The sequence below is a fragment of the Lagenorhynchus albirostris genome, chromosome 16, assembly GCF_949774975.1.
Source record: "Lagenorhynchus albirostris chromosome 16, mLagAlb1.1, whole genome shotgun sequence".
Lineage (NCBI taxonomy): Eukaryota > Metazoa > Chordata > Mammalia > Artiodactyla > Delphinidae > Lagenorhynchus > Lagenorhynchus albirostris.
This window is the reverse complement of record NC_083110.1, coordinates 25,006,258-25,034,241: the sequence shown is the minus strand read 5'-3', so window position 1 is coordinate 25,034,241 and position 27,984 is coordinate 25,006,258. Positions and strand designations below refer to the sequence as shown.

At 36.1% G+C, this 27,984-nt stretch overlaps 1 protein-coding gene and 1 pseudogene across 7 annotated transcripts in view; both read left to right on the top strand.

The window, feature by feature from the left end:
• Nucleotides 1-18,685, top strand: part of P4HA1 (prolyl 4-hydroxylase subunit alpha 1) — a 92,819-nt gene extending 74,134 nt beyond the window's left edge. For all 7 annotated transcript variants that reach the window (XM_060126125.1, XM_060126124.1, XM_060126120.1 and 4 more), the window contains 6 exons: nucleotides 928-1,031; nucleotides 7,566-7,615; nucleotides 12,977-13,042; nucleotides 15,329-15,397; nucleotides 15,886-15,982; nucleotides 17,577-18,685. In XM_060126125.1, coding sequence (XP_059982108.1) covers nucleotides 928-1,031; nucleotides 7,566-7,615; nucleotides 12,977-13,042; nucleotides 15,329-15,397; nucleotides 15,886-15,982; nucleotides 17,577-17,647 — 457 coding nt within the window. In that variant the 3' untranslated portion in view covers nucleotides 17,648-18,685. The remainder of the gene's footprint in view (nucleotides 1-927; nucleotides 1,032-7,565; nucleotides 7,616-12,976; nucleotides 13,043-15,328; nucleotides 15,398-15,885; nucleotides 15,983-17,576) is intronic.
• LOC132507285 (vesicle-associated membrane protein 7-like) lies at nucleotides 8,710-9,364 on the top strand (annotated as a pseudogene).
• Nucleotides 18,686-27,984: the final 9,299 nt, after the last annotated feature.

The following is a 27,984-nucleotide window of genomic DNA, read 5'->3' as shown; positions in this document are numbered from 1 at the left end:
TGGCCATTATTAATAATGCTACTATGAATACTTATGTACAAGTTTTGGTATGACCACACATTTTAATTTCTCTTCGGTATATACCTAGGAGTGGAATTGCTAGGTCATATGGTAACTCTGTGTTTAGCAATTTGAGGAACTGCCAAATTGTTTTCCAAAGTGGCTGCACCATTTTACATTCCTACCAGCAATATATGAGGGTTCTAATTTCTTCACATCATCACCAACACCTTTTTGGTTATAGCTATCCTACTGGGTGTGTTGGGTACCTTTTAAAACTTTTTTATTTAGGCAAGTAATACATGAATTTTTCTTATAAAACATTAGCATTATATAAATCAGGCTAAAACCCCTATGACCTTCACCTTGGCCAGTTCCTATACCTTATCTAGAAGGAACAGTTGTTTTCATTTTGATGTATGTATTTTTCCAGAATTAAAAAAATTCTCAGTGTAGATAGTCCTATATAGTCTTCTTACATTAATCCATCTGTTTTCATAAAAACTCAGTAATAAATGATATTAGTTTTTTTCCCTTTCCAACCTCTAACTGTAGAATGTAACATCTTTTAAAAATTACAACATCATTAGTAAAAATCGTATCAAAGGGCTTCCCTGGTGGCGCAGTGGTTGAGAGTCCACCTGCTGATGCAGGAGACGCGGGTTCGTGTCCCGGTCCGGGAAGATCCCACATACCACGGAGCGGCTGGGCCCATGAGCCATGGCTGCTGAGCCTGCGCGTCCGGAGCCTGTGCTCCGCAACGGGAGAGGCCAAAAAAAAAAAAATCATATCAAAGAAGCAAATGAAGTAAATGCCTATAGATAAAGCCTTAATGTCCTGTATATTAGGGCTTTTTAAATGACAGCTATTGGTCTTCGTGTATTGAAACTTTATCAGTAAAACTAATAATTTTTTTCTTGTTTTTAGTGCCTGGCTCTCTGGCTATGAAAACCCTGTGGTGTCTCGAATTAATATGAGAATACAAGATCTCACAGGACTAGATGTCTCCACAGCAGAGGAATTACAGGTAGGTAATCACATCCTACACTTCTTCAAAAGATGCTTCAGATGAGATTATTTTCTGTCACTGTACAGGCAGTACTCAATTTGCATGATACTTTGAGACTGTAAAAGTGAATATATAAGCTGAAACATGTACAGTGATCTTAATAATCAGTAGGAAAAATTGTTCTGTGACCTTTAAAATTTTTTGTCAAGACATTAAAAACTCTTACTGTTGAGTATAAATGTATAGGGAAATGAAAAATATGTAACACTAGTATTTATTAAGTACACTGTGATTTTTTTTTCCATTCCTAGGCCTGTCAGATGGCCATGGCAGTTTTTTTTTTTAATAAATTATTTTTTTCTGTTTTCTAGTAAGAAATAATTCACATACCATAAAATTTACCCTGGTTTTAATATTCACATGATTGTACAATCATCAACACTATTTTCATCACCTCCAAAGAAACCTCAGTTAAGTAGTCACTCTCCATTCCCCCTCCCTAGTGCCCCTGGCAACTGCTTCTCTACCTTCTCTATGTAAGTTTGCCTATTCTAAATATTTCATATAAATGGAGTAATACAATATGTGGCCTAGTGTATCTGGCTTGTTTCATTTGACAATGTTTTTAAGGTATATCCATGTTGTAGAACGTATCAGCACTTTATTCTTTTTCATGGCTGAATAATATTAACATTCTCTTGTTTGGATATACCACGTTTTATTTATTTATCAGTTGGAGGGCTTTTGGATTGTTTCCACTCCTTGGCTATTATGACTAATGCTATTTGTCTACAAATTTTCGTACAAATGTCATTTAAATTTCTCTTGGGTATAAACCTACATATGTAATTGCTGGGTCATGTGGTAACTTTAATATTTGAGGAACTGCCAAACTGTTTTCCAGAATGGCTGCACCGTTTTACAATCCCATTGGCAATGTATGAGGGTTCCATTTTCTTCACATCCTTGCCAACACTTGTTCTTGTCCAGTTTTTTTATTAAGGTCATTCTGGTATGTTTGAAGTGCTATCTCATCATGGTTCTTATTTGCGTTTCCCTGATGGCTAATGATGTTGAGTATCTTTTCATGAGTTATTGGCCATTTTTAAAAAATTTATTTATTTTATTTATTTTTGGTTCTGTTCAGTCTTTGTTGCTACATGTAGGCTTTCTCTAGTTGCAGAGAGCAGGGGCTACTCTTCATTGTGGTGCATGGGCTTCTCGTTGCGGTGGCTTCTTTTGTTGCGGAGCATGGGCTCTAGGCGCGTGGGCTTCAGTAGTTGCAGCACGCAAGCTCAGTAGTTGTGGCTCGTGGGCTCTAGCGCGTGGGCTTAGCAGTTGTGGCTCACGGGCTCTAGAGCCAGGCTTAGTAGTTGTGGCGCACGGGCTTAGTTGCTACATGGCATGTGGGATCCTCCCGGACCAGGGATTGAACCCATGTCCCCTGCATTGGCAGGCAGACTCTCAACCACAGTGCCACCATGGAAGCCCCAGCCATTTTTATATCTTTGAAAAAATTTCTATTCAAATCCTTTGCCTATTTTTTATTGGGTTGTTTTTATTGTTGAGTTGTGTTATTTATATGTTCTGAATACTTGACCCATATTAGGTGTATGGGTTGCAAATATTTTCTCCCGTTTTGTGGTGTGTCTTTCACTTTCTTGATGGTGTCCTTTGGCAAAATATTTTTAATTTCTATGAAGTCTGATAGGTCTTTTTTTTGGTTGCTTTGGCTTAAGGTGTTTAAGAAACCATTGCCTAATCCAAGGACATAAAGATTTACACCTGTGGTTTTTCCTACAATTTTTATGGTTTTCTTTCTTACATTCAGGTCTTTGATCCATTTTGAGTCAATTTTTATATATGGTGTAAGATAGAGGTCCAGCTTCATTCTTTTCATGTGGTTAGCCAATCGTCCCAGCATCATTTGTTGAAAAATAGTCTTCTCTATTGAATTGTCTCAGTATTATAAAATATTAGAAATATTGAGGATTACAGTGTTTTATTTCTTTGTAAACACCTTACCAAGAATAGTTTATGTTCCTTCATCTCATTTGTGAAACTTATGATACAGAGTGAGCATCTTTTCTCTTCCTTCGCAAATTGTCATACTTCTAAGTTTGGATCAGCTTTCAACATTTTATCCTTTGTGCTTTCAATGTTGTTAAATATCTCTGAGGGATCTTCTATTGTCGATTTTTTTCCAGTCACTTCCTCTAAGACATCTTCTTCATCCTTTTCATCATGATCACTTTCCTTATGTTAGTAAGTTTACCTTCACCACATTCCTCTGACTGCGTATCTAGAGTTTCTCAAACAGCAAAAGTTAGAAGTATTTTCCTTGTCAGCCTTTTCTTCTGTGTCTGCATTTAAGTCAGATTTCTTTTTTGGTGGGGGTGGGGGAGTGGGGGGTGGAGGAGGGGGGGCTCAGCATGAGGGGTTTTTTTTAGTATTGGAGTATAGTTGATTTACAATGTTGTGTTAGTTTCAGGTGTACAGCAAAGTGATTTAGTTATACATATATATATCTATTCTTTTTCAGATTCTTTCCCCATATAGGTTATCACAGAGTACCAAGTAGATTTCCCTGTGCTATACAGTATGTCCTTATTAGTTATCTATTTTATATATAGTAGTGTGTATATGTTAATCCCAAGTTCCTAATTTATCCTCCCCCCGACCTTTCCCCTTGGTAACCATAAGTTTGTTTCTGAAGTCTGCCAGTCTGTTTCTGTTTTGTAAATAAGTTCATTTGTATCATTTTTAGATTCCATGTACAGTGATCATATGCTGTTTGTCTTTCTCTGACTTCATTTAGTATGACAGTCTCTAGGTCCATCCATGTTGCTGCAAGTGGCATTATTTCATACCTTTTTTTATGGCTGAGTAAAATTCCACTGATACATGTACCACATCTTCTTTATCTATTCCTCTGTTGATGGACATTTAGGTTGCTTCCTAAGTGCCCAGGAGTGGGATTGCTGGATCATACGGTAGCTCTATTTTTAGTTTTTTAAGGAACCTCCATACTGTTCTCCATAGTGGCACCACCAATTTACATTCCCACCAACAGCATAGGAGGGTTCCCTTTTCTGCACACCCTCTTTAGCATTTATTGTTTGTAGACTTTTTGATGATGGCCATTCTGACCAGTGTGAGGTGATACCTTCGTAATTTTCTTGTTTCTAGTTGTGGCCCTTTGTTTTCTTCCTAGAGAAGTTCCTTTAGCATTTGTTGTAAAGCTGTTCTGGTGGTGCTGAGTTCTTTTTAGCTTTTGCTTATCTGTAAATCTTGTGATTTCTCCATTGAATCTGAACAAGAGCCTTGCTGGGTAGAGTGTTTTTGACTGTAGTTCTTTCCTTTTCATCACTTTAGATATATTGTGCCACTCCCTTCTGGCCTGAAGAGTGTCTGCTGGAAAATCAGCTGATAACCTTATGGGGATTCCTTTGTATGTTACTTGTTGCTTTCCCCTTGTTGCTTTTAATATTTTCTTTTTAATATTTGTTGGTATGATTAATATGTGTCTCAGCATGCCCCTCCTTGGGTTTATCCTGTATGGGACCCTCTGCTTCCTGGACTTGGGTGACTGTTTCCTTTCCCATATTATGGAAGTCTTCCCCTACTATCTCCTCAAATATTTCCTAAGGTCCTTTCTCTCTCTCTTCTCCTTCTGGGACCCCTATAATGTGAACGTTGGTGCATTTAATGTTGTCCCAGAGGTCTTTTATACTGTCTTCATTTCTTTTCATTCCTTATTCCTTTCCACAGCAGTGATTTCCACCATTCTGTCTTCCAGCTCACTTATCCATTCTTCTGCCTCATTTATTTGGCTATTGATTCCTTCTGGTGTAGTTTTCATTTCAGTTATTGTATTGTTCATCTCTGTTTGTTTGTTCTTTATATCTTCTAGCTCTTGTATCTTCTCGGTCTGTGCCTCCATTCTTTTTCTGAGATCTCGGATCATCTTTACTATTACTCTGAATTCTTTTTCATGTAGATTGCCTGTGTCCACTTCACTTAGTTCTTCTGGGGTTTTATCTTGTTCCTTCATCTGGAACATTGTCCTCTGCCGTCTCATTTTGTCTAACTTTCTGTGTTTGAGGTCCCACAGGCTGCAGGATTGTAGTTCCTCTTGCTTCTGGTGTCTGCCCCCTAGTGGATGAGACTGGTCCAAGAGGCTTGTGCAGGATTCTTAGTGAGAAGGACTGGTGCCTGCCCACTGGTGGGTGGAGCTGGGTCTTGTCCCTCTGGTGGGCAGGACCGTGTCAAGGGATGTGTTTAGAGGCGGCTGTGGGCTCAGGAAGACTTAAGCAGCCTGTCTGCCTGTGTTCCTGTCCTGTTGGTTTTTTGGCCTGGGGCGTCCCAGCACTGGAGCCTAAGGGCTGTTGGGTGGCGCCAGGTCTTGGCATCAAAGTGGCAGCCTTTAGGGCAGCTCACCCCAGTGAGTACTCCCCAGTGTCTCCACCACCGGTGTCCTTGTCCCCATAGTGAGCCACAGCCACCCCCACCTCCCAAGGAGATCCTCCAAGTCCAGCAGGTAGGTCTGACCCTGGCTCATATGAAGTCACTGCTTTTTCCCCTGGGTTCCCATGCACACAAGACCTTGTGTGTGCCCTCCAAGAGTGGAGTTTCTGTTTCCGCTAGTACTGGGGAGTTCCTGTGATCAAGCCCTGCTGGCCTTAAAAGCCAAATGCTCTGGGGGCTCCTCCTCTCAATGCCAGACCCCCAGACTGGGGAGCCTGACGTGGGGCTCAGAACTTTCACTCCTGTGGGAGAACCTCTGTGATATAAATATTTTCCAGTTTGTGGGTCACCCACTCAACACTTACGGGATTTGTTTGTATCACAAATGCATCCCTCCTACTGTCTTGTTGTGACTTCTTTGGAAGTAGCATATCTTTTTTGGTAAGTTCCAGTCTTTTTTGTTGATGGTTTTTCAGCCATTAGTTGTAATTTTGGTGTTTTCACGAGAGGAAAGGTGAGCTCAGGTCCTTCTACTCCCCGATCTTGTTTTGGAACCAAGTCCATTTAAATTTGATTTGAATTTCACTTACAGCATTATGCTTTCCATTTCTCTGCTGTACTGTATCTTTGTTGGCCAATTTCTTCTTCTAATTGTCTGTTTTTGTAAAATATCACATAGGTTTTTACTGGGAAATAAGGAGGCAGCATAACTACATGCTTTGCTGTCTGTGCATGAACTGAATAACAGATATGCAGTGACCAATCACTGATAAACTTTGAAAGAAGTGACATGACTGGTCATTGATCATGATATGTAGCTGTTATTTGTATAGTAATTTGTGGACTGAAGAGCTAGTAGCAATGTTTGCACTTTATGCAGTTACTCACAGTTAATGATGTAACATGGTAACTGAAATGTCCACTGTGTTGTTGGGGGTCTGGTGTCCAGGGTTAGCTAAACCATGGTATCTGAGATTTGTGCATTTTGAAACTGTGCAAAACAGGACTTCCCAAATTTAAATTTGCTTATATTAAGTTATTTACTCCATGGTCATCTACAACTTCCTTGGTACTCGTTTGGTTATTTAAAAAAACTATGATGTGTCTTTTTCTTTCCTAATTTGTATTTATTCTCACCTGCCTAACCTTCACAGGCTCTTTCAGGCTACTTGATATATTTCTAACTTAATAGTCTGATCCAACCCAACGAAGGCATCTACAACATAGGAAGTAAAATATCCACAGTAATAACAATTTACATAGGACTTGGACTTTGCTGTGGGCAACACTTTTAATTATGCACTCATTTCATTTCATCAATAATGCTCTTTAAATTACACTCTCCTTTCATTTTCTTAGCATTTTGTCATATTGGGATGGAAGGGAGGGAGTTAAGGAAGGTATCATTATCCTTATTTTACAAATAAGAAAACTGAGGTTGTATCCAAAGTTACATATACTGCATTGTAACTAAGAAATCTGGAACTTGAGCTCAGACCAAATATTTCTCTTACTTTCTTTTGCTGCTTCATGCTGGGGCATTGTCACATCCAAATGAAGTTGTCATGGCCTTCCAACAGGAATAATTAAATTGGTGTTAACTTCTTCCCTTTTTTACCTAAGTAGAGAAAAAAAAATATGTAGGAAACTGGATTTCATTAAAGTAGATTGGGAGTTTGCCAGCATTTTCGGCTTTGGAAAACATGAGTCTTGATTTAAATTCCCAAGGAAAGTGTTTAGTAAGAATTAATAATAAAAATATTGAAATTCTAATTCTAGAAATTTTTAATTCTAAAATTCAAATTCAGATTTTAGTTTCTTATATATTAAGGAAAAGCATGTCCCCCGAAACATTTGCTAAAGAAAAGCATATTAACTAAGGTTCTAAAATAGCATATAGTAGCTGTCCTTAGTTTTTCATCCTTGGTTTTTTAGGAACTCTTTATTGATTTAAAAAATGCTTTGCTTCTCATTTACTTAAAAGTACCTAACCGTGATATATAAGAGGCCAAAATGGGACTCGTAGGTTTTTTTGAATAGTAATCTTGATAGTTCTTTCATTCATGTTTTGTTTCTCTCCTTCAGGTAGCTAATTATGGAGTTGGAGGACAGTATGAACCCCATTTTGATTTTGCACGGGTAAGTAAAAAAAAAAAAAAAAAAAAAAGGCGAATGAAGGAGTTCCACTGAAGGTTAGGCATGACATGTTAATTCTGTTCTTTTAGTATTAAAAATTCATAGCTGGGCTTCCCTGGTGGCACAGTGGTTGAGAATCTGCCTGCTAATGCAGGGGACACGGGTTTGAGCCCTGGTCTGGGAGGATCCCACAGGCCGCGGAGCAACTAGGCCCGTGAGCCACAACTACTGAGCCTGCGCCTCTGGAGCTTGTGCTCCGCAACAAGAGAGGCTGCGATAGTGAGAGGCCCGCGCACCGCGATGAAGAGTGGCCCCCGCTTGCCACAACTAGAGAAAGCCCTCGCACAGAAACGAAGACCCAACACAGCAAAAATAAATTAATTAATTAATAAACTCCTACCCCCAACATCTTCTTTAAAAAAAAAATTCATAGCTTATTGGGAATTTGTGGAAGCATGGTGGAATAGATATTCTGTAAAGCCTTTTAAAGCAGTAAAAAATACCTAGAGACAGGGTAAAAGAACTTAGCATACTTTTAAATGCATTGCTGAGCTTTGAAGAAAGTAAAGGAAATTCTCAAAGGCAAACTGAACAGAGAAAACCTAGAAACTAAAATTAGAGTGTTTAAAGGGAGCAAAAAAGCTGAGGCTAGAGGCATGTACCTCCAGGAATCTAGAGCTTTGGGGATTAATAGCTCTGTGAGAGGACCTGCTATAGTGTAGGCTACTGAACTGAGATACCTGCATAAAGCCTAAATCTCCAAAAGGATTACACCTTCAGAGAAAGAAAGAATGGCCTAGAAAATCATCTGCTTTGAGTCAAGACCCTTCAAAAGAGTTTCCTCTCGCATCCTAGCTGGAGTATGATGTGTTATGGGGAGCTTTTTCTGGCAGTTTGAAAGCAGAGGCCTGCCAACAGATACAGATGCCCCCAGGATGTTAGATACTTCAGTTATCAGATACAGAATATAAAAAAACTATATAGGTCCAGTCTAGCCTCCTCTGGGAGCGGGCAGTCGGCGAGCCCACGCTAACCTGCGCAACTCTGTCCTGATCCCCGAGTTCTCACACGGTGCCCAGACAGATCAGATCGAAGCCATGGCCATTCTTTTCGCTGTTGCCAGGGGAACCACTATCCTTGCCAGACAAGCTTGGTGTGGAGGCAACTTCCTGGAGGTGACAGAGCAGATTCTGGCTAAGATACCGTCTGAAAATTACAAGCTAACGTACTTACATGGCAATTATTTGTTTCATTACATCTGCCAAGACAGGATTGTATATCTTTGTATCACTGATGATGATTTCGAGCGTTCCCGAGCCTTTAATTTTCTAAATGAGATAAAAAAGAGGTTCCAGACCACAAACGGTTCAAGAGCACAAACAGTGCTTCCGTATGCCGTGAATAGTGAGTTCTCAAGCATCTTGGCTGCACAGCCGAAGCATCACTCCGAGAATAAGGGCCTAGATAAAGTGATGGAGACTCAAGCCCAAGTGGATGAACTTAAAGGAAACATGGTCAGAAACATAGATCTGGTGGCTCAGCAAGGCAAAAGATTGGAATTATTGATAGATAAAACAGAAAATCTCGTGGATTCGTCTGTCACCTTCGAAACAACCAACAGAAATCTTGCCCAGGCCATGTGTGTGAAGAATCTCAAGCTCACCATCATCATCATCATCAGTCATATTCATCTATATTATTGTGTCACCTCTCTGTGGTGGATTTACATGGCCAAGCTGTGTGAAGAAATAAAGTTATCATTAACCAAGGATACGAGAGAACAGGGAGTTAAAAGCAATCCGTTTGATTCAGGCCTTTTAATACTGACAGATGGTGTCTGCCAGTCTTTTCAACCCTCTTCTTTCTCTCTTTTGTTTTAATATTGTTCTATGCCTCCAGATTTATCTTTGTCCTATCAACCAGTTTATTCCAGTGCACTTCAGACCGAACCATTTATTGCAGCAGTAGCCTTAAAAAGGCATTTTGTTTCCTTGGTTTGTTAACTAGTGTCATCTACTTATAGATACATTTTTGTTTATAATTGCACAAAGCTATCACAGCTAGAAACCACCTGTCTTATGAGCTGTCTACTGAAATTATGGATGACCTTTGTGCACACAAAAGTTCAGGAGACAGATAGTATTGCTAACATCTCATCTTAATGTCCTTTGATTTTGAAGGGTTTTAAGTGCTTGGAAACAATATACATGGAGAATTGTTGTTATTTTGGGAATTGTAATTAATTGTTGGTGTTTCTAGGAGCCCAAGCAGGTAAAGTATTAAACATTTTATCTCAGTGACATGGGGAACATTTTGCTAGCCTCTTAGAAGCAAACAGAATTATCCTTGTCTGCCTATTATTAACTTTTAGGAAGAAAGTTTTCATTCACAAACCTCGCAGAGCTTGATATCCTCTGTTTCCCCATTGCAGTTGATTTAAGAAGACAGTGGTTTAAATATTGTCGAAGGTTGTGGTTTTTTACATATTCCTTTTTCTTTGGTGGATATTTAGGGCAATTGTATAGATAATAGAATGGGTAGTGGACGGAATGGGGAGGCACATTCCTCTGGCTCACCAAAGAAAAAGAAGAGAACCACAGTGGAAAAGCCCAAACTGAATATAGTCAGCAATCAACTCCAGGATTTGGGTTTGACTGGTGTTGAATAATAGTTTGAGCATCCTTTGCGGTTTAGTAAGTTCTTTAATCTGCCTAGTTTTGAAGAATTCTTTTGTGAAACTTGAGAGTAGACAGTATGATACATGAAAGAATGCAAGACATTTTAGCTAACATCCATGTAACTGCAGCGTGAAAAAACTGGAGCGTAATCATACTGCTTTGGCTACTCTGGCATCTGTTAGCTAGTGTGTACTTTTAGTGCGTATCTGAAAGGACAATATTTGCTGCCCTAGATCTAATTGCACTTACTTATCAATAAATGCCAGTAAATGGACATTATATTACATTTGACTATTTTCCCAATGAAAGAACAAATTGGTCTGTAAAACCTAGTCACCTGTTTAGCCTAGTCATGTGCCTTGAATATTTATATGTGTCACATAATCTGGCACCTGCAACCTGTTCTTCCATCTGTACCATTCAATTCATGCTGGTTCATTTATTTGACATATATTTTCAACCCCCTGGAACTCTTTTCCTGGTGATCATGTATAGTGCAAATGTTTTTTCAGTCCTCTTTATCAACACTAATGCCTTTTAATTACATCAGCATTTCCTGTTGGAAAACACATTTGTTCCATGAAAACATTTGGCATTCCTTAATAATAATTTCCAAATGTCTTTAATCCCAAGACTTAAAGCTTATTTCCCTTTCTTACACACACGTGAATAAAAATGATGTGCATGTTTTAGGGATAAATTACTTAACCATCTCTTGATCTATTTATGTATAAGAATTCTTTTTAAAGCACATACCTTGTTTTAAATGATGCACAAACTGAAGGCATTAATAATATTTAAGAGTAATAGAAAAAAATAACTAATACTTTAAAAATAAAAGAGGATAAAAATTACTGAATTCTCAAAATGATTTAACATATTTGAAAAATAAACAGAAGCTTTAGGTCAAAAAATTGTTGAAATTTAAAATTTAGTGTATAAGTTAAACAGATTAGAGACAGCTGCAGTGAATTGGGCAATAAATCTGAAGAAATTACAGGAATACATTTTGAAAGACAGGAAGATAAAAAACATAAAATAGATGCAGAGGCTGGAGAATAAATAATATTAAAGCAGTTTGTTAAAAAGTTGTTCTTGCCCAAGTACTCTTGCTTAAGATCAATAAATATTTAACCTTTTAAATTAAAAAGTTAAGTAATTTTAACATATCAAGCTATAAATTGTCATTACCAAATCTTAATTTAAGATTTATCATAATTACATGAATTCTAAGGAATGTGCCAAGTATTCTAATAAACTTCTTGATCTATTACCATTTTTTAATAAGAGTGTATTCTTTGGAAAGAAAACAGTCTGTATTGTATTACATTCCTTGACTGGTTTAATCCCAGAATCCTAGACTCTTTCTCTGGGCAGGCTAGCAAAGAATATATTTTTAGTCTCTTTTCCATCTGTTTTCAATTATTGAAAAATGTCTGAGGATCTTGGATGATGTGAAAGACTACAGTTTAAGTCCTCACATTAATGTAACTAAATTTTTTTTCATAGCTTTTTATTTTGAAATAATTACAGATTCCTAGGAAGTTTCCCCCCAAATATACAGGGAGATCCCATGCACCCTTCACTCAACCGCCTTCAGTGTTAACGTCTTGCATAACTGTAGTACACTATCAAAACCAGGAAATTGGTGTTGGCACAAGCAACAGAGCTTATTCATATTTCACCAGTTATGCTCGCACTCATGTCTGTCTGTCTATACAGTTTTATTACATGGGTAGCTTTATGTAACTACCACCACAATAAAGATACATAACCTCACCATCACTGTGAGTCCCTTGCGGTACTGCTCTGTAGCTACATATACCCTTCTGCCTCCCATCCATAACTGCTGGTAACCACTAATCTGTTCTTCACTAAAATTATTTTGCAAATGTTATGTAAATATTACATACGGCATGTATCCTTTTAAGATTGTCTCTTTTCACTCAGCATAATTCCCTTGAGGTTCATCCATGTTTTTGCAGAACATATCAACAGGGTGTTCCTTTTTTTTGCTGCATAGTATCCTGTGATATAGGTATACGACAGTTTTAGTCATTCATCCTTTGAAGGACATTAACGGACAATTTGAGGATATGACAAATTGATGTGTATAAATTTCTGTGTGAAAAATACATGATTTTCATTTTTCTGGGAAAATGCCAAGAGACTATACTGTATTTTAATTTAGCTTGAAATAGCCAGACGTGAATTCTCCAGCCAGATTAAAGTGCTGACAGCCCAAAAGACAGTCAAGAATAGTAGCGGTGACATTTGAATGGATCATGAGTTCAAAGTAAATTTCAAGGTAAATTTTTTTTTACCCACAGAGAATTGACTTAATGAATGTAGCTGAGAGACTCTCATGTCTTGCTTTTTTGGAAGCTAAAACTATAGGTGTCAATTTTTAAAATAATCTGTGGGTAGTAGATATTGGTTCTCATTATATAGGCTAACAAATCTGTTTTTTCCCCCCGAATGGTCTTATCAAAAGTATTCAGTGTACTGGTTGAATCAACAACCAACAAATATCTGAACGCCTGTTGTATATATAGTGCACTGGACATTATAAAGGAACCTTTAGGGGCTGTTTTTAGCATACTATTCAGCATATTAATGATGTTAGTTGCCATTGGAGAATTTGCATTACTGAATTTTATACCACTGAGTTGTGTTTTATTCACAGAAAGATGAGCCAGATGCTTTCAAAGAGCTGGGGACAGGAAATAGAATTGCTACATGGCTGTTTTATGTAAGTCATAGCTAAAATTTTTAAGTTGGGATTTGATCACATGACTCATTTATTTTGATGTGTTCACATGTTTGTTCTGTTTAGCTCTTAACATCCTAGTTTAACATTTTTTTACAAGTGACTAAAGAATTTTTTCTTTGCATTTATAACTTTTTCAGATTGTACTTATTACAACCTGAAGAAGAAAGTTAAAATTACACCTAGTTCCAGTATTTGGAGGCAATGTGATATTTTGGAGTATGGACTGTCATCTATAGTCATCTATAATGTGTATATAAGCAACTCTATGTATTTGTAGGAATTTATGTGTATATATACACATTATCTTAATAAACTTTTGAATTTATTGATAAATATATCAGAAAAGTGTACAAATCATAAGTATATAACTTGATAAATTTTCACAAAGTGAACACTAGCATAATCAGCACCCAGATCAAGAAATAGTACATTAGAGCACGCTAGAAGCCCTTTCCTCAAGGGTAACCATTCTCCCATTGTTCATGAGTTTCAAAACAGTATGATCTTCATTTTTTTAAATTGTTTGTTTATATATTCATACATAAAGCTTTGATCATTTGCCCCAGTTATCTATTGCTGCATAACAAATCACCCCAAAACTGAATGGTTTAAAGTAACAGTTTGATTCTTACCTATCATGGTTGTGAGGTTGATTGGGCTTCATTTATGGTTCTTGCTCTGGATCTCTCATGCATTTGCAATCAGATGATGGCTGGCACTGGGGTCATCTTAAAGGCTGAGGTTGAGGCTGGTTGTTGGCCAGAATACCAGCATGTGGACTGGGCTTCCTCATAGCATGAGGCTGAATTCTAAGAGCAAGTATCCCCCAAAAGGCAGTACATAACTTTTTTTTCCTTTTGGCTGCGTTGGGTCTTCGTTGCTGCACGTGGGCTTTCTCTAGTTGCGGCGAGTGGGAGCTATTCTTCATTGCAGTGCGCAGGCTTCTCATTGCGGTGGCTTCTTGTTGCGGAGCACAGGCTCTAGGTGCACAGGCTTCAGTAGTTGTGGCTTGTGGCTCTAGAGCACAGGCTCAGTAGTTGTGGCACACAGGTCGCTGCAACTAGGGAAGGCCCACACGCAGCAACAAAGACCCATTGCAGCCAAAAATAAATACATAAAGTAAATAAATTTTTAAAAAAAAGCAAAGAAATACAAGAAAATTGATGCTATATTATTTGGTCCAATATCCATAAATGTTAGATTATTTGTGACTATCAGACTATATATTAGATAATTATATCCCCTTTTAGTTATATATAGCATTTTTATTAGATTAGTATTCATTTTTTTCATTATTTGAATGCTTTTCTCAGATGGGCCACATAGCACAACTTTTAAATTCCTCTGAAGTTAATTTTTTCATTGCTTAAGAGCTATTAGCTCTTTGATATCGATTATATATTTATCATGGTAAAATACACTTCTTTATATCACTGAATGCCTTTAGCGGTAAACTGTGCTTGATACTAAGATCAAACTCTTCTTTGGTACAGCATTTGCCTATAAATCACTTGTTTTAGATGTGACTCTTGAATATAGCATATAGTTGGATTTTGCTTTGTGATACATTAGTCTGACTCTACATTCTACTTACGTTGTTTTTGAAAAAAATCTTCACTATATGATCTGTGTTTCCTTTGCCTCATTTTATGCATGTGCTTCTTCAGTTAATTTGGAAGGTTTGTGTTTTTATTCTAATTCACCATTAAGAATATAACTTTATAAATCTTTTCATCTTCTAATTTTTAGTTAATATGTGTTGATAACCTACCATGAGAAATGACAAAACTGGTTTTAGTTTATTACTTTTCTCTTGGTGTTTAGTTCTATTTTGTTTGAATTCACTTATTTAAATATTTATTGAATACCTACTGTTTTGAGGCTATTCTCAGCAATAAAACAGATGAAAATTCCTGCCCCCATGGAGATGATATTCTAGTGCTATAGAATACATATTTATACCCCATGTTACTTGATTTGTCAGTTTTAAATCATCTCTTTTTACCTCTGGCTATAAAAGAAATAGCTATCCCAAAGTATATCCCAGTTTCCCTTGCTGACTTCCATCTTTCCTCTGCTTTTATATATCTATGTAAACCTAAATAGCATCTTGTTTTTTAAAAACTGACTAGCATGCACAAACCCATTTATGTAAGTAGAAGTCCAGATATTCTCATTCTAGTATTTAGTATCAAATCTACCTCACAGTGGCATGTTTAACTTTATTCTACCAGCACTTTCGATAATACTCTCATCTCTTATTAGATGAGTGATGTGTCAGCAGGAGGAGCCACTGTTTTTCCTGAAGTAGGAGCTAGTGTTTGGCCCAAAAAGGTAAGCTTAGCTTGTTATTTTAATTTGGGGGGGGGTCCTCTGTATTTTTTCCCCTGAGGAATATATGCACCTATATTTCATAGTCTAAGTAGTAAATAACATTTTTAAAGGTAGTATACTTAAGGACTACATTATGTCTAGGGAAGATTTTAGATATTGTACAATTTACCGTGAGTACCTAGAGGTATGAACAACCAGGGATTAGTATTTAGAAGTTTTCATTTCTAAAATGGGTTCCGTATGATACTTGCTATTGTAAGATGTGTTAGCTTTGGCAAATACACTTTTTTGTTAAGTAATGCTGATATTAATGCTTTCATGTGATCACCAAAATTTTGTACATTATATGATACTTTCAGAACTATATTAGAGGAAGATATAGTGCTGCTATAGAGAATTATTTCCATAGAACAGAGGAAAATTTAGTTACTATAAAAAGCAATAACCTGATACTTTATTTGGGGATAATTTTGTATTGTTTTCCACAGGGAACTGCTGTTTTCTGGTATAATCTGTTTGCCAGTGGAGAAGGAGATTATAGTACACGGCATGCAGCCTGTCCAGTGCTGGTTGGAAACAAATGGGGTAAATAGTTCCTATATTCTCTGAATAGAATTTGTGATTTTTGTCTCTTATTTAAAAATTATTATAATTTACATCTTAAAAGAAAGTGAAAAAAAACTCCTGACAGATTTGCCTAATATGACTTTAACACTGAAAGGGATTCAACCAAGCAAGTTTCTTATCTTAATATAAATTTGCTTTCAACAGATCAGATTTTTTATGACATTTTTAACACTATTTCCACTCATTATTTAAGAAACGTTAATTGACTCAAAGTTGAATCTTCCTCTCATGGGGTTCACAGTTGTCTCTTGTAGTAGATACTAATACAAAGATATAAACAGAAGACAGTAACTACTTACATTTAGGGAGGCTTCTTTGAAGTTTAATTAATTTTTATATTTAGTCTTGAAGATAGAGCAGTAGTTTTCCAGGCATGTTACGGACCAGGGCCAGGAATCATATGAAGCTAGAGAGGTACTCTCAGGTTCATGCAAGTATAGGACTGGCGACATTAAAAAAAAAAAAAAGAAAGAAAGAAATAGAAATGGGTGAACTTATTTTTATATAGATTTATTTAACCCCATGTATCTATTTCCGTATGTGTCACTTGGCCACATTCCACACTTGAAGTGCTTAGTAGCTACATGTGTCTAGAGGCTACCGTATTGGACATAGCAAGATTAAGGAGTGATACCTGATCATCAGGATTTAAAAGAACTCCCCTGATGATAACTAATGTTTGAGAACCACTGGACTAGCATGAAGAGAGGCTAGTGGAGGAGAGATGAGTTTAGAAGGCTGTTTTCTGTTGTCTAAATGGGTGATGATAAAAGCCTGGACTAAGGCAGCAGCAAAAGGTTTGGAGAGCAAAGAATAGATTGAAGAGATCATAGAAGTAAAATCAACAGGGTTTGATGAATAAAAGATTGGATACACAGGTTAAGAAAGGAAACAAAGTAGTTAAGAATTAATGAGTGCTAGTTTAAATATCTTATACATGTTGATGCCATTGATTGGGTTCTATGATATACGAGGAGGAGAAAGAAATTAATTCCTTTGGGGGTATATTAAAAAACAGTATCTTGGAACAAAGGAAACTTGATGAGCACATAATACGAGAGATTAATCATAGAGTTGTGTTCATTTTTAAAATGTCTTTGTATTAGAAGTGGTATTTTGCAAACAGGTAAAACAGTGTTTTGTTCTGTCTGTACCTACATCTCAAGTCTTACATTGAACATTAGAAACTTTAGGAAATACACATGCACAGATTCTCAAATGTACATACATATATATAAAATCTTTTTTATTTCCAGCATTTAGTGAAGTTCTTAAAAAGACAGCCTAAGTAGCATCTGTCTTTGTCTGGTTTTGGTCTTGAGCTTTTTTAGCCCATGTAGAAACTTCATTATAGTCCTAGCTCCTAGGAGTTAATTAAATACTAGTTAGAAAGAGGGAAGAGATATGGGAACATATATATATGTATAACCGATTCACTTTGTTATAAAGCAGAAACTAACACACCACTGTAAAGCAATTATACCCCAATAAAGATGTTAAAAAAATACCAGTTAGATAGTGGGGGACATTAATATATTATTTTCTTTCACAGTATCCAATAAATGGCTCCATGAACGTGGACAGGAATTTCGAAGACCATGCACCTTGTCGGAATTGGAATGACAAACAGACTTCCCTTTCTCTCCTGTTGTACTCTGATGTGTCTGATATACACATTTCCCAGTCTTAACTTTGAAGAGTTTACAGTTGACTAACACTCCATGATTGATTCAGTCATGAACCTCATCCTATGTTTCATCTGTGGACAATCGCTAACTTTGTGGGGTTTTTTTTTTTCTTTTAAAAGTAACACTTAAAACACCACATTTTACATATGAAACCTTAAAGTTCAGTTGGTATCACAGAGGACAAAGCAAGGCAGGGTAAAAAATGAGGAATTTTTACATTTATGGTATATTTTAAAGAACTTTTTTTGGTTGGATAAAAAATAACAATTTAGGCATCTGATTATAGTATTTCAGTACATCTCAGTTGGTGGGTGGTAGGCTAGAATGGTCCGTGTGATTAAGGAACAGATGCCGTATAGTATGGACCTAGGTATTATGTTTACCTAGTCTCAACAACTCCCTTCTGGATCTGCCTGAAGACTAGGAATAAATTAGCCCTGTAAAGTGGGTTCCATACAATGTTTGCCCCTCCATATGCTATTCTAATTTGATTTTTTTTCTCCCAAGTCATTTTTAAAGTATGCTTTATTTTACCAAACCCCTTCTTTCATAGCTCCTCTGTGGTGAATTAAATCTGAGTTACAATACCTTGATTAAAAAAAAAAATGTTTAACAGAAGGTCCTACCTTAAAAGCTTGGGCCTTCTTAACTAAAATGATCATGACTTAGTCTGTTTCTTGTTTTTCTTAAATGACTGATGATTTTGTCCAAAAAATTTTGCTGTTTTTCTTAGTGCTAATTCCTTCCCTCTTATTTCAGCTACCTACAGCAGGGGATGATGATGTTGGCATTCGGATTAAAAAAATATCGTGCCTTAGGAGACTGGAAATTTAAATATGTACAAGTCCTTTCAATGATGAGGGAATTAATATAAAAGGAGTTTTTCCTAAAAAGCCAAAATGTTTGTTTTTCAATTCTGAAATGTGTGTGACAACAGTGACCTATTTATGATCTTAAATCTTTTTTAAATGTTTCCGTTTTCTGTGTGGTATTTTTCGTATTTAAATGTGAATGTGTGCTATAGCAATAACAGGTTATTTCTTTAGAATTAGGACTTAGGTTTATCCTCCTGATTTTCATTCACTCTAAAGTCACATTGTTATGGTAGACAATTAAGGCTCTTTGAACTTTCAGATATTTAATCAATCAAAATATGTTACCTTCAAAGGGAGCTCTACAACTTTATTACTATGGTTATGGAGTTTTTACAGTAATGCTACTTAAGATTTTCTGTTGTTCAAATACATGGTATGGTAGTAGAAAGCTCTGAACCTAATGAAATATGTTAATTGACCCTTTAACCTTTATATTTCTTATGGTGAATCATAGTTCACATAAGGGCTCTTTATCCTTTATGCAGTATTTAAATAAGGAAGAATTTGGTTAATTCTCTGGGAAAGAGGGTATTACTTTACCATTTTTTAAAAAAAGTGAACTGTGAACTTTATTTCTCTGAACTATCCTTTGTTCCACCACAAGTATTTTAGTAAGAAATATTGAGAATTAAATTCATTAATCTAATCAGATTTTGTGACCACAGATTTTTTAAAAATCTTTTTTAGATGGAAGCAATGTAAATTCAAAATTGAAGAAATAAAATGGGTGTTCAAAGAAAGGATACTAATCCTTAATTGCCACGTGTTTTAGAAAGTAGAATAAAAAATATCTATTTCACAAGGAAACAACATATTCCATAATCTTACAAATTTCATTATATTCAACCCCAAACCCCACACAGGGATTGGTAAACTCTTGTCAGTGTTAGGTCTTACAGAACCCTCCCAAGTTTCATAATTACCAACTATTTTTCTTTCCAAATGAAAAGGAGAAAAAAAATTCCAGTATAAAACTTTGCAATCCTTTTTTTTATGCTGAACTTTAAAATAAATGAGGGCTAGAGCTATCATGGAAAATGTGGAAACTGTGGTTTCCTCACCAACCCTAAGTGTCCATCCTTTAAGGTTGGAAGTTTCATCATTGATTAACTTTAACCATGTGTTATCACCAATATCACCAAGTTAACTGAAGTATCCACCAGAACACTCAATCAGCAGGGTAAGTAAATGTCATAACTATGTAATAACCTAGTAGGATTATTTAAAAAAATAATGAAGTGACTTTAAGATTCTTCAGAAAGCTAGATGGTAAATGCAGTAATGAAAGACACAACCAACCATGAACTTTGGTGAATTTATAATAAAATGGTTACTACAATATAAAAGGATTGAGAAGAGTTGTTGTAAGCAGTAAACACACACACATATAATACCTTATATATGTGTGATATAAAAATATAATACCTTATATGTATGTGTATATAAGATATATATTATTGCTGCTGAGAAGAATCTAAATATCCTTACAGACTCATGTGTTGCTGGTTATATGTAAATTCCATGCCAGGTTTCCACTTAAGTCCATATAGCTGAAAATGAACAACCCATGTGTAGGGCCTAATGAGCTAAACAATTGAATGACTAGATGGCTGCCATTAAGAAACTTACAGTGTAATACCAAAATAACAACAACAAATACCCAATCATGATTAAATAACTAAATCACTTGAGAAGGAATAAACAGAATTATGAAATGGAGATTGCTAGGAGAAAGCAGAAAGAAAGAAAAATAACATCTTAGTCTGGATGCCCAGCAGCACAAGAACCAATCCCTTCTCTTGGCAGCGCTTACTTCACTGGGGTAAAAGTTTGTTATTTAGCAGGAGCAGTATTGGGTAACTTAGAGAAATAAGAGTGAACTGTCAGCACTAGAGAGTACTACTGTTTATTAAATTATCAGATTTATCAGAATGAAATAGATTTCATATTCCAATTTCCTAATGTCCTTGGATATTATTCTACCACACTAATGAGTTTTGCAAAAGTAACTGTAGTAGAACAGTAAATTTCTTGGCTGCCTGCTTTATTGACTTTTATTTGAGGACTTTGCAGTTTACTTTCTGTGTGAATGTAGCCTTCAATTAAATATACGTTTTGATGCAAGAAGACTAATTTGTAAAAAAAATTAATAGGCAGTCTTATCAAACGTAAAAGTTTAAATAAAAGGAACCACTGAAAAGGAGTGCTAGTCTCTATATTCTGCTTTTTGAGGCCTTGTTGAATTCCCATTGCAGCACTGTTATATTGAAGTCAGTTGTACAAAACAAGATAATCACAGATAAAATGAGCTCTAAAATCTGAAAAAAGAAAATCCTTAAATTTTGTCATTTGGTTGTTCCAATTCCTAACAGCCTGGTTTATAATACAAATCTGTTTTAGGCTAAACACTTTAAAAGATTCAGAATAGAACATTTTAAAGAGAATATGTAGAGTGATGTACACTTTGACGTTTCATGGCTTTTTAGGGAGATGAATTTTAGCTTTAGTCAATTTCTTCTAGAAAAGGCATTCACTTATTTAAGTCTACAAAGAGCAAAAATTATTATTTTAATATCTACCTTAAAGTCATAAATGTAATTAAGCTCCATTGCAATGTAGGTTTTACATGGGTTTGGAAATATCATGGGTTAAATCATATTATGTAAATAACCTTACAGTTGTTAACTCTTAGAAGATGAAATAATTAAATTCACCTATAAAGTAAGTTATGTTCTATTTTTACTTTACATTTAAAAGGCACAAAAGTTAAGGCTCTGTAACATGAAACACCTTTCAGATTTTTATCTATTTTACTTCTGCAACTATAGGAAAATAGTCTATGGAAAAGTTGAAGTAAGGCAATAATTAAAAGTGCTCTGAAACAGTCCTACTTAGAGTGTGGCTTGCAAAAGAGTTGCCATGGGGTTTGTTACTGTTCCACAATGAGATAAGGAGATTACATCAAAATGTAAATACAGTACATCAATAACTACATGGTTTTGTTCTGTTGACTTTTTTCATAGCAAGATTTTCAAGATGAAGAAAGCAATGTGTTATTTACATTGTGGTACAAGCTCCTTGTATCTCAGTGAGAACCAGCTTTAAATAGCATTGCTCTAGAACAGTACAAATTTTGTTTGATTCTACATTTTTAACAGCACTAAAGAGTTTCATATCTGTGGTTTGGATCTTGGTGGGGTAGTGGGAGCAGACTTTTTATGTCATGGCATAATGGGAAAAACAATTCAGAATAATTAATTAGCTTAGCGTATAATGTATCAAGGAATCAACATACTATCCTTAAGGTGATAGATTTGGATCAACATTTCCTCTAGTTCTAAGACCACTTAAACTTAATGTGACTTATTCTTGTTGGTATAAGACATATTTAAGAACATTGGTTCTAGAGGAAGCTAGTGGACTAGGAAGCTCCAGACCTTTGTTCCCCCATGGAAACATGAAACCAGCAACTAGAGCCTGGATGAAATAACTTTATAGAGGTCTGGAAAACAGCCAAAGGTTTAAATTAACCAAGTGAAAGCCAAGTTAAGAAAAAACCATGTTCAAAGTGGTAGGAAATTTCAGAGTGTTTTTACTTAACCTTGCCTCACCCCAAACCTGGTACAGCACAGGTGGGAGGAAGTAGCTGCCCCATTCCCAGTTCTTATCTTTAACCAGAAGGAGCAGAGCAGATCTTGTTTGTAACCTTTTAATCTGTTTGGAAGCTGTGTGAAGGACTGGTCTTTTTCACTTAATTCAGAGCTCAGAAGGAAAAGGGTATAGCTGGGGAAAGCCCTGGGAAGCATCAGACACTGCTTGTTAAAGCTGCAGAGGAACTACAGACCTGGAGTAGCCGGATGCAAGAGATTACAGGTAGTGGAATACAATAGAAGGCCCTGAAAAGTGGCTGAGATGAGACTTGTAGGGAAAACAAGACTTTAAAAAGCAGGAATGTATATGGGGAGATGGAGAAAAGCATCAACAAGGGTCCAGGCAAGATGCGTGCCAAAGAAAGACCTTGAGCCCCATGCTGATCCCAAGGATTAAAATATGCTCTTCTGCAAAGACTGGGAGAGGCTACTCTTTAAAGTACCTAATTTTCAGCACCCCGCCACACACACACAAATCACAAAGCATACATAGAAACAGGAAAACGTTTCTCATTTCTCCCATTCAGAAGGAGAAAATTAATTGGAAGAAACCATCCCTGAAGAAACACAGACACTGGATGTACTAAACTAAGAGTTTAAAACACCTGTTTTAAATATGCTCAAAGAGCTGAAAGAGAACATAGACAAAGAGCTAAAGAAGCCAGAAAATGATACATGAACAAAATAAGAATATCAACAAAAGGATAAAAAATAAGAAATTAGTTTAAAAGAACCAACAATAATTCTAGAGCTGAAAAATAAGTGAATCGAAAAATTCACTAGAGGGGTTCAACAGCAGGTTCAAATAGGCAGAGGAATAAATCAGCAAACTTGGGGACAGGTCATTTGAAATTATCAAGTCAAGTCCAAGGAGCAGAAAGAATGAAGAAAAGTGAACAGAGCCAAAGGGACTTACATGACACCATCAAACAGCCCAGTATATACATTATGTGAATCCCTGAAGAAGAAAGAAAATTTCTGAGAGATCATTTGAAAAAATAATGGTCAGTTATTTCCCAAATTTGTAATCATGGATTGACAAATTCCAGAAGCTTAAAGAATTCCAGGTAGGATAAACTCAGAGAAAACACTGAGACATATTATAATCATAGTACATAGTAAATCTATTCTACAAAAATGAGGGAGAAATTAAGACATTTCCAGATAAATAAAAGCTGAGGGAGTTCATTACCACTTGACCTGCCCTGCAAGAAATGCTTCAAGTTAAAAGGACTCTGGACATTGAATGGAAATCATACGAAAATATAAATATAATAAAGGTAAATATATGGAACAACAGAAAAATCAACATTGTGATTTTGGGTTACAACTCCACTCTTTTTTCCTAGAGGATTTAGAAGACAAATGCATAAAAAATTATAAATATGTTAATGAGTACAATATATAAAGCTGAATTTGTGACTTCATTAACATAAAGGGGAGTGGATCTGTAAAGGGGTAGAGTTTTTGCATGGGGTTGCAGAAACTGGTATTAATTCAGATTAGATTGTTATAACTTTAGGATGTTATGTGTAGTCCACGTGCTAACCACAAAGAAAGTATCTATAGAATATGCACAAAAGGAAATGAAAAATAATCAAAACGTGTCATTACAAAGAAAGTAAACAGAAAAGAAGGCAGTAATAGAGGAAATGAGGGACAAAAAAAAAGCTGTAAGATATAAAAAAAATGGCAAAAGTAATTTTGCCATCCCTAGCAGTAATTACTTTAAATGTAAATGGATTAAACTCCCCAGTCAAAAGACGTAAATTGACATAATGGATAAAAAACATGACCCAAGTATACGCTGTCTTAAAGAGACTCACTTTATCTAAAGACATGCATAAGTTGGAAGCAAAAGGATGGGAAAATATATTCCCTATCAAAATCCCAATGATTTTTTTTACCCATCATAAAATTAATATGTGGGTATAGAGGGAACAGATTTCAAGACAATAAAAGCTATTTATGACAAATCCACATCCAATATAATACTCACTGGTGAAAAGCTGAAATCCTTCCTGATAAAACCTGGAACAAGACAAGGATCCCCACTCTCACCTCTTCTATTCAACATAGTATTGGAAGTCCTAGCCACAGCAGTCAGACAAGAAAAAGAAATAAAAGATATCCAAATTGGAAGGGAAGAGGTAAAATTATCATTATATGCAGCTGGTATGATATTATATGTAGAAAACCCTAAAGACTCCACACAAAAATTACTAGAACTGATAAACGAATTCAGCAAGGTAGCAGGATACAAGATTAACATACAGAAATTGGCTGCATTTCTTTATGCCAACAATGGAATATCAGAAAGGGAATGTAAAAAAACAATATCTTTTAAAATCACACCCCCAAAAATAAAATACTTAGGAATAAAGCTGACCAAGGAGGTGAAAGACTTATATGCTGAGAATTATAAAACATTAATAGAAGAATTTGAAGATGATTCAAGGAAATGGAAAGATATCTCATGCTTTTGAATTGGAAGAATATTGTTAAAATGGCCATACTACCCAAAGCAGTCTACAGATTTAATGCAATCCCTATCAAATTACGCATGACCTTTTTCATGCAACTAGAAAAAATAATCCTAAAATTCATATAAACCAAAAAGACACAGGATCGCCAAAGCAATCCTGAAGAAAAAGAACAAAGCCAGAGGCATAACCCTCCCAGACTTCAGAAGATACTACAAATCTACAGTAATCCAAACAGCATGATACTGGCACAAAAACAGACATACAGATCAATGGAACAGAATAGAGAGAGAGGCCTGAAATAAACCCACACACCTACAGTCAATTAATCTTTGACAAAGGAGGCAAGAATATACAATGGGAAAAAGTCTTTTCAGCAAGTGGTGCTGGGAAAGTTGGACAGCCACATGTAAATCAATGAAGTTAGAATACACCCTTTCACCATGCACAAAAATAAACTCAAAATGGCTTAAAAACTTAAACATAAGGCACAACACCATAAAACTCCTAGAAGAGAACACAGGCAAAACATTCTGACGTAAATCATACCAATGTTTTCTTAGGTCAGTCTCCCAAGGCACTAGAAATAAAAATGAAAATAAACAAATGGGACTTAAAAGCTTTTGCACAGCAAAGGAAACCATAAGGAAAATGAAAAGACAACTCACAGAATGGGAGAAAATAATTCGCAGATGATGCAATCGACAAGGGCTTAATTTCCAAAATACACAAACAGCTCATACAACTCAATAACAAAAAAAAAACAAATAACCCTATCCAAAAATGGGCAGAAGATTTAAATAGACATTTCTCTAAAGAAAACATAAAGATGCCAATAGGCACATGATAAGATGCTCAACATTGCTAATTATTAGACAAATGCAAGTCAAAACTACAATGAGAAGAAGGGCCCCCCTTGTGCACACCACCTCCACAGACAACTGTCGCCACATGGTGGCCCAATTACAGCAGCACCGGCCACTGCTCTCTACCCCATTTTACCTCTCCTTGACCCAACCCAGAGGGGTCAGAAACTGCTGCTAGTTTTCCAGCCTGAAGTAGGCCGAAGCTCAGAAAGGGGGGGAAATTTAGAATTTAAATTAATTTGGAGTTCCAAAAAAAAAAAAACTACAATGAGGTACCACCTCACACCAGTCAGAATGTCCATCATTAAAGAGTCTACAAATAACAAATGCTGAAGAGGATGAGGAAAAAAAGGAACCCTCCTACACTGTTGGTGGGAATGTAAGTTGGTGCAGCCACTGTGGAAAACAGTATGGAGGTTCCTCAGAAAACTAAAAATAGAATTACCATATATCCAGCAATCCCACTCCTGGGCATATATCTGGACAAAAGTATAATTTAAAAAGATACATGCACCCCTATGTTCATAGCAGCACTATTCACAATAGCCAAGACATGGAAACAAGCCAAATGTCCACCAACAGATGAATGGATCACGAAGATGTGGTACATATATACAGTGGAATACTACTCAGCCATAAAAAAGAACAAAGTAATACCACTTGCAGCAACATGGATACAACTAGAGATTATCACACTAAGTGAAGTAAGTCAGACAGAGAAAGACAAATACCATATGATATCACTTATATGTGGAATCTAAAATACAGCACAAATGAACCTATGTATGAAACAGAATCATGGACATTGAGAACAGACTGATGGTTGTCAAGGGGGAGAGGGTTGTGGGAGGGATGGATTGGAACATTGGGGTTAGCACATGTAGGCTTTTATATATGGAAGAGATAAGCAGCAAGGTCCTACTACTGTATGGCACAGAGAACTATGTCCAAAATCCTATGATAAACCATAATGGAAAACAATATAAAAAAGAATGTATATATTGTATAACTGATTCACTTTGCTGTACAGCAGTAATTAACACAACATTGTAAATCAACTATACTTCAAATAAATAAATAAAATTAATATGGAATCAAAAGGGACCCTAAATAGCCAAAAATAATCTTGAAAAAGAGTAACAACAGAAGTCTCACACTTCCTGATTTCAAAACTTACTATAAAGCTACAGTAATCAAAATAGTGTGATGTTGGCATAAAGACATAGACAATTAGTATAGAATAAAGAGCCTAGAAATAAATCCGCATAACTCAACAAAATATAACCCAAATTTTAAAAAAAGATCAAGGACTTGAATAGACATTTCTCCAAAGAAGAAATACAAATGTCTAATCAACACATGAAAAGATGCTCAACATCACTAATGACTAGGGAAATGCAACTCAAAACCACAAAAAGTAATAACACAAAAAAATAAAAACAAAAAAATAACATAAAAAAATAAAAAATAACAAGTGTTGGTGAGGCTGTGGAGAAATTGGAATCTTCACACATCGTTGGTAGGAATGTAAAATAGTTTAGCCACTATATATTCCTCTTATGGGTATATATCCTAAAGTAATGAAAGCAGAGACTCAGAGAGATATTTATTTGTACACTCACTTTAATAGCAGCAGTATTTACGAGAGCCAAAAGGTGGAAGCAGCCCAAGTGTCCATCAACAGATAAATGGATAAATAAAACATAAAAAGGAGGACAGTTTTTAAAATAAAAAAGAAATTAATAAAACAATCCAAAAGAAAATGAAACTGAAAATAAGCAAAGAAGATCTAACAGAGATAATGGGAATCCCTAAATAAACAACACAACCAAGTAAAGAGAATCATGCTTAAAAGTTATATTTCAAGAAAACTGTCTGTAGTATGCCTGACATTAAGCTTTTGAGTGCTGAGACATCCATTTCAAAGGCATCCATCTTGAATAACCATATTGCCAGCTCTATGACACAGCTACAAGCAAAACAACTAGATAAGGAATCAGGCTGCCCCACACATGAAGTTTCGCTTTCAGAAAGCCCTGTGTCCTAGATAAATAACCACCTGAGCATACCTGCTTTTCACTTCCCATGCCCTATTCCCACTCTTATACTTGAAGCTTGCCAATAAAGAGTGAACCCACAAAATCTCAGGCACACCACCCTCGGAACTTAATAAAGGCAGACCACCAGGTTTGTGGTCCCTCCCTCCTACTCTACCCGTGACCTACTGTGTGGCCCTTGGTAGGTGCTGTGTACCCTCTAGGATATTTGAGTAATCTTGTTCTTCAAAGTTCCCTGATGGTTTTGCTGAGGTGCTCCTTGCAATCATAGTAAGAACCACAAGGGCTGGTCCAGCCACAACATTGGCTCCAGTCCAGAAAACGTCTGCGGGGACTCCCAC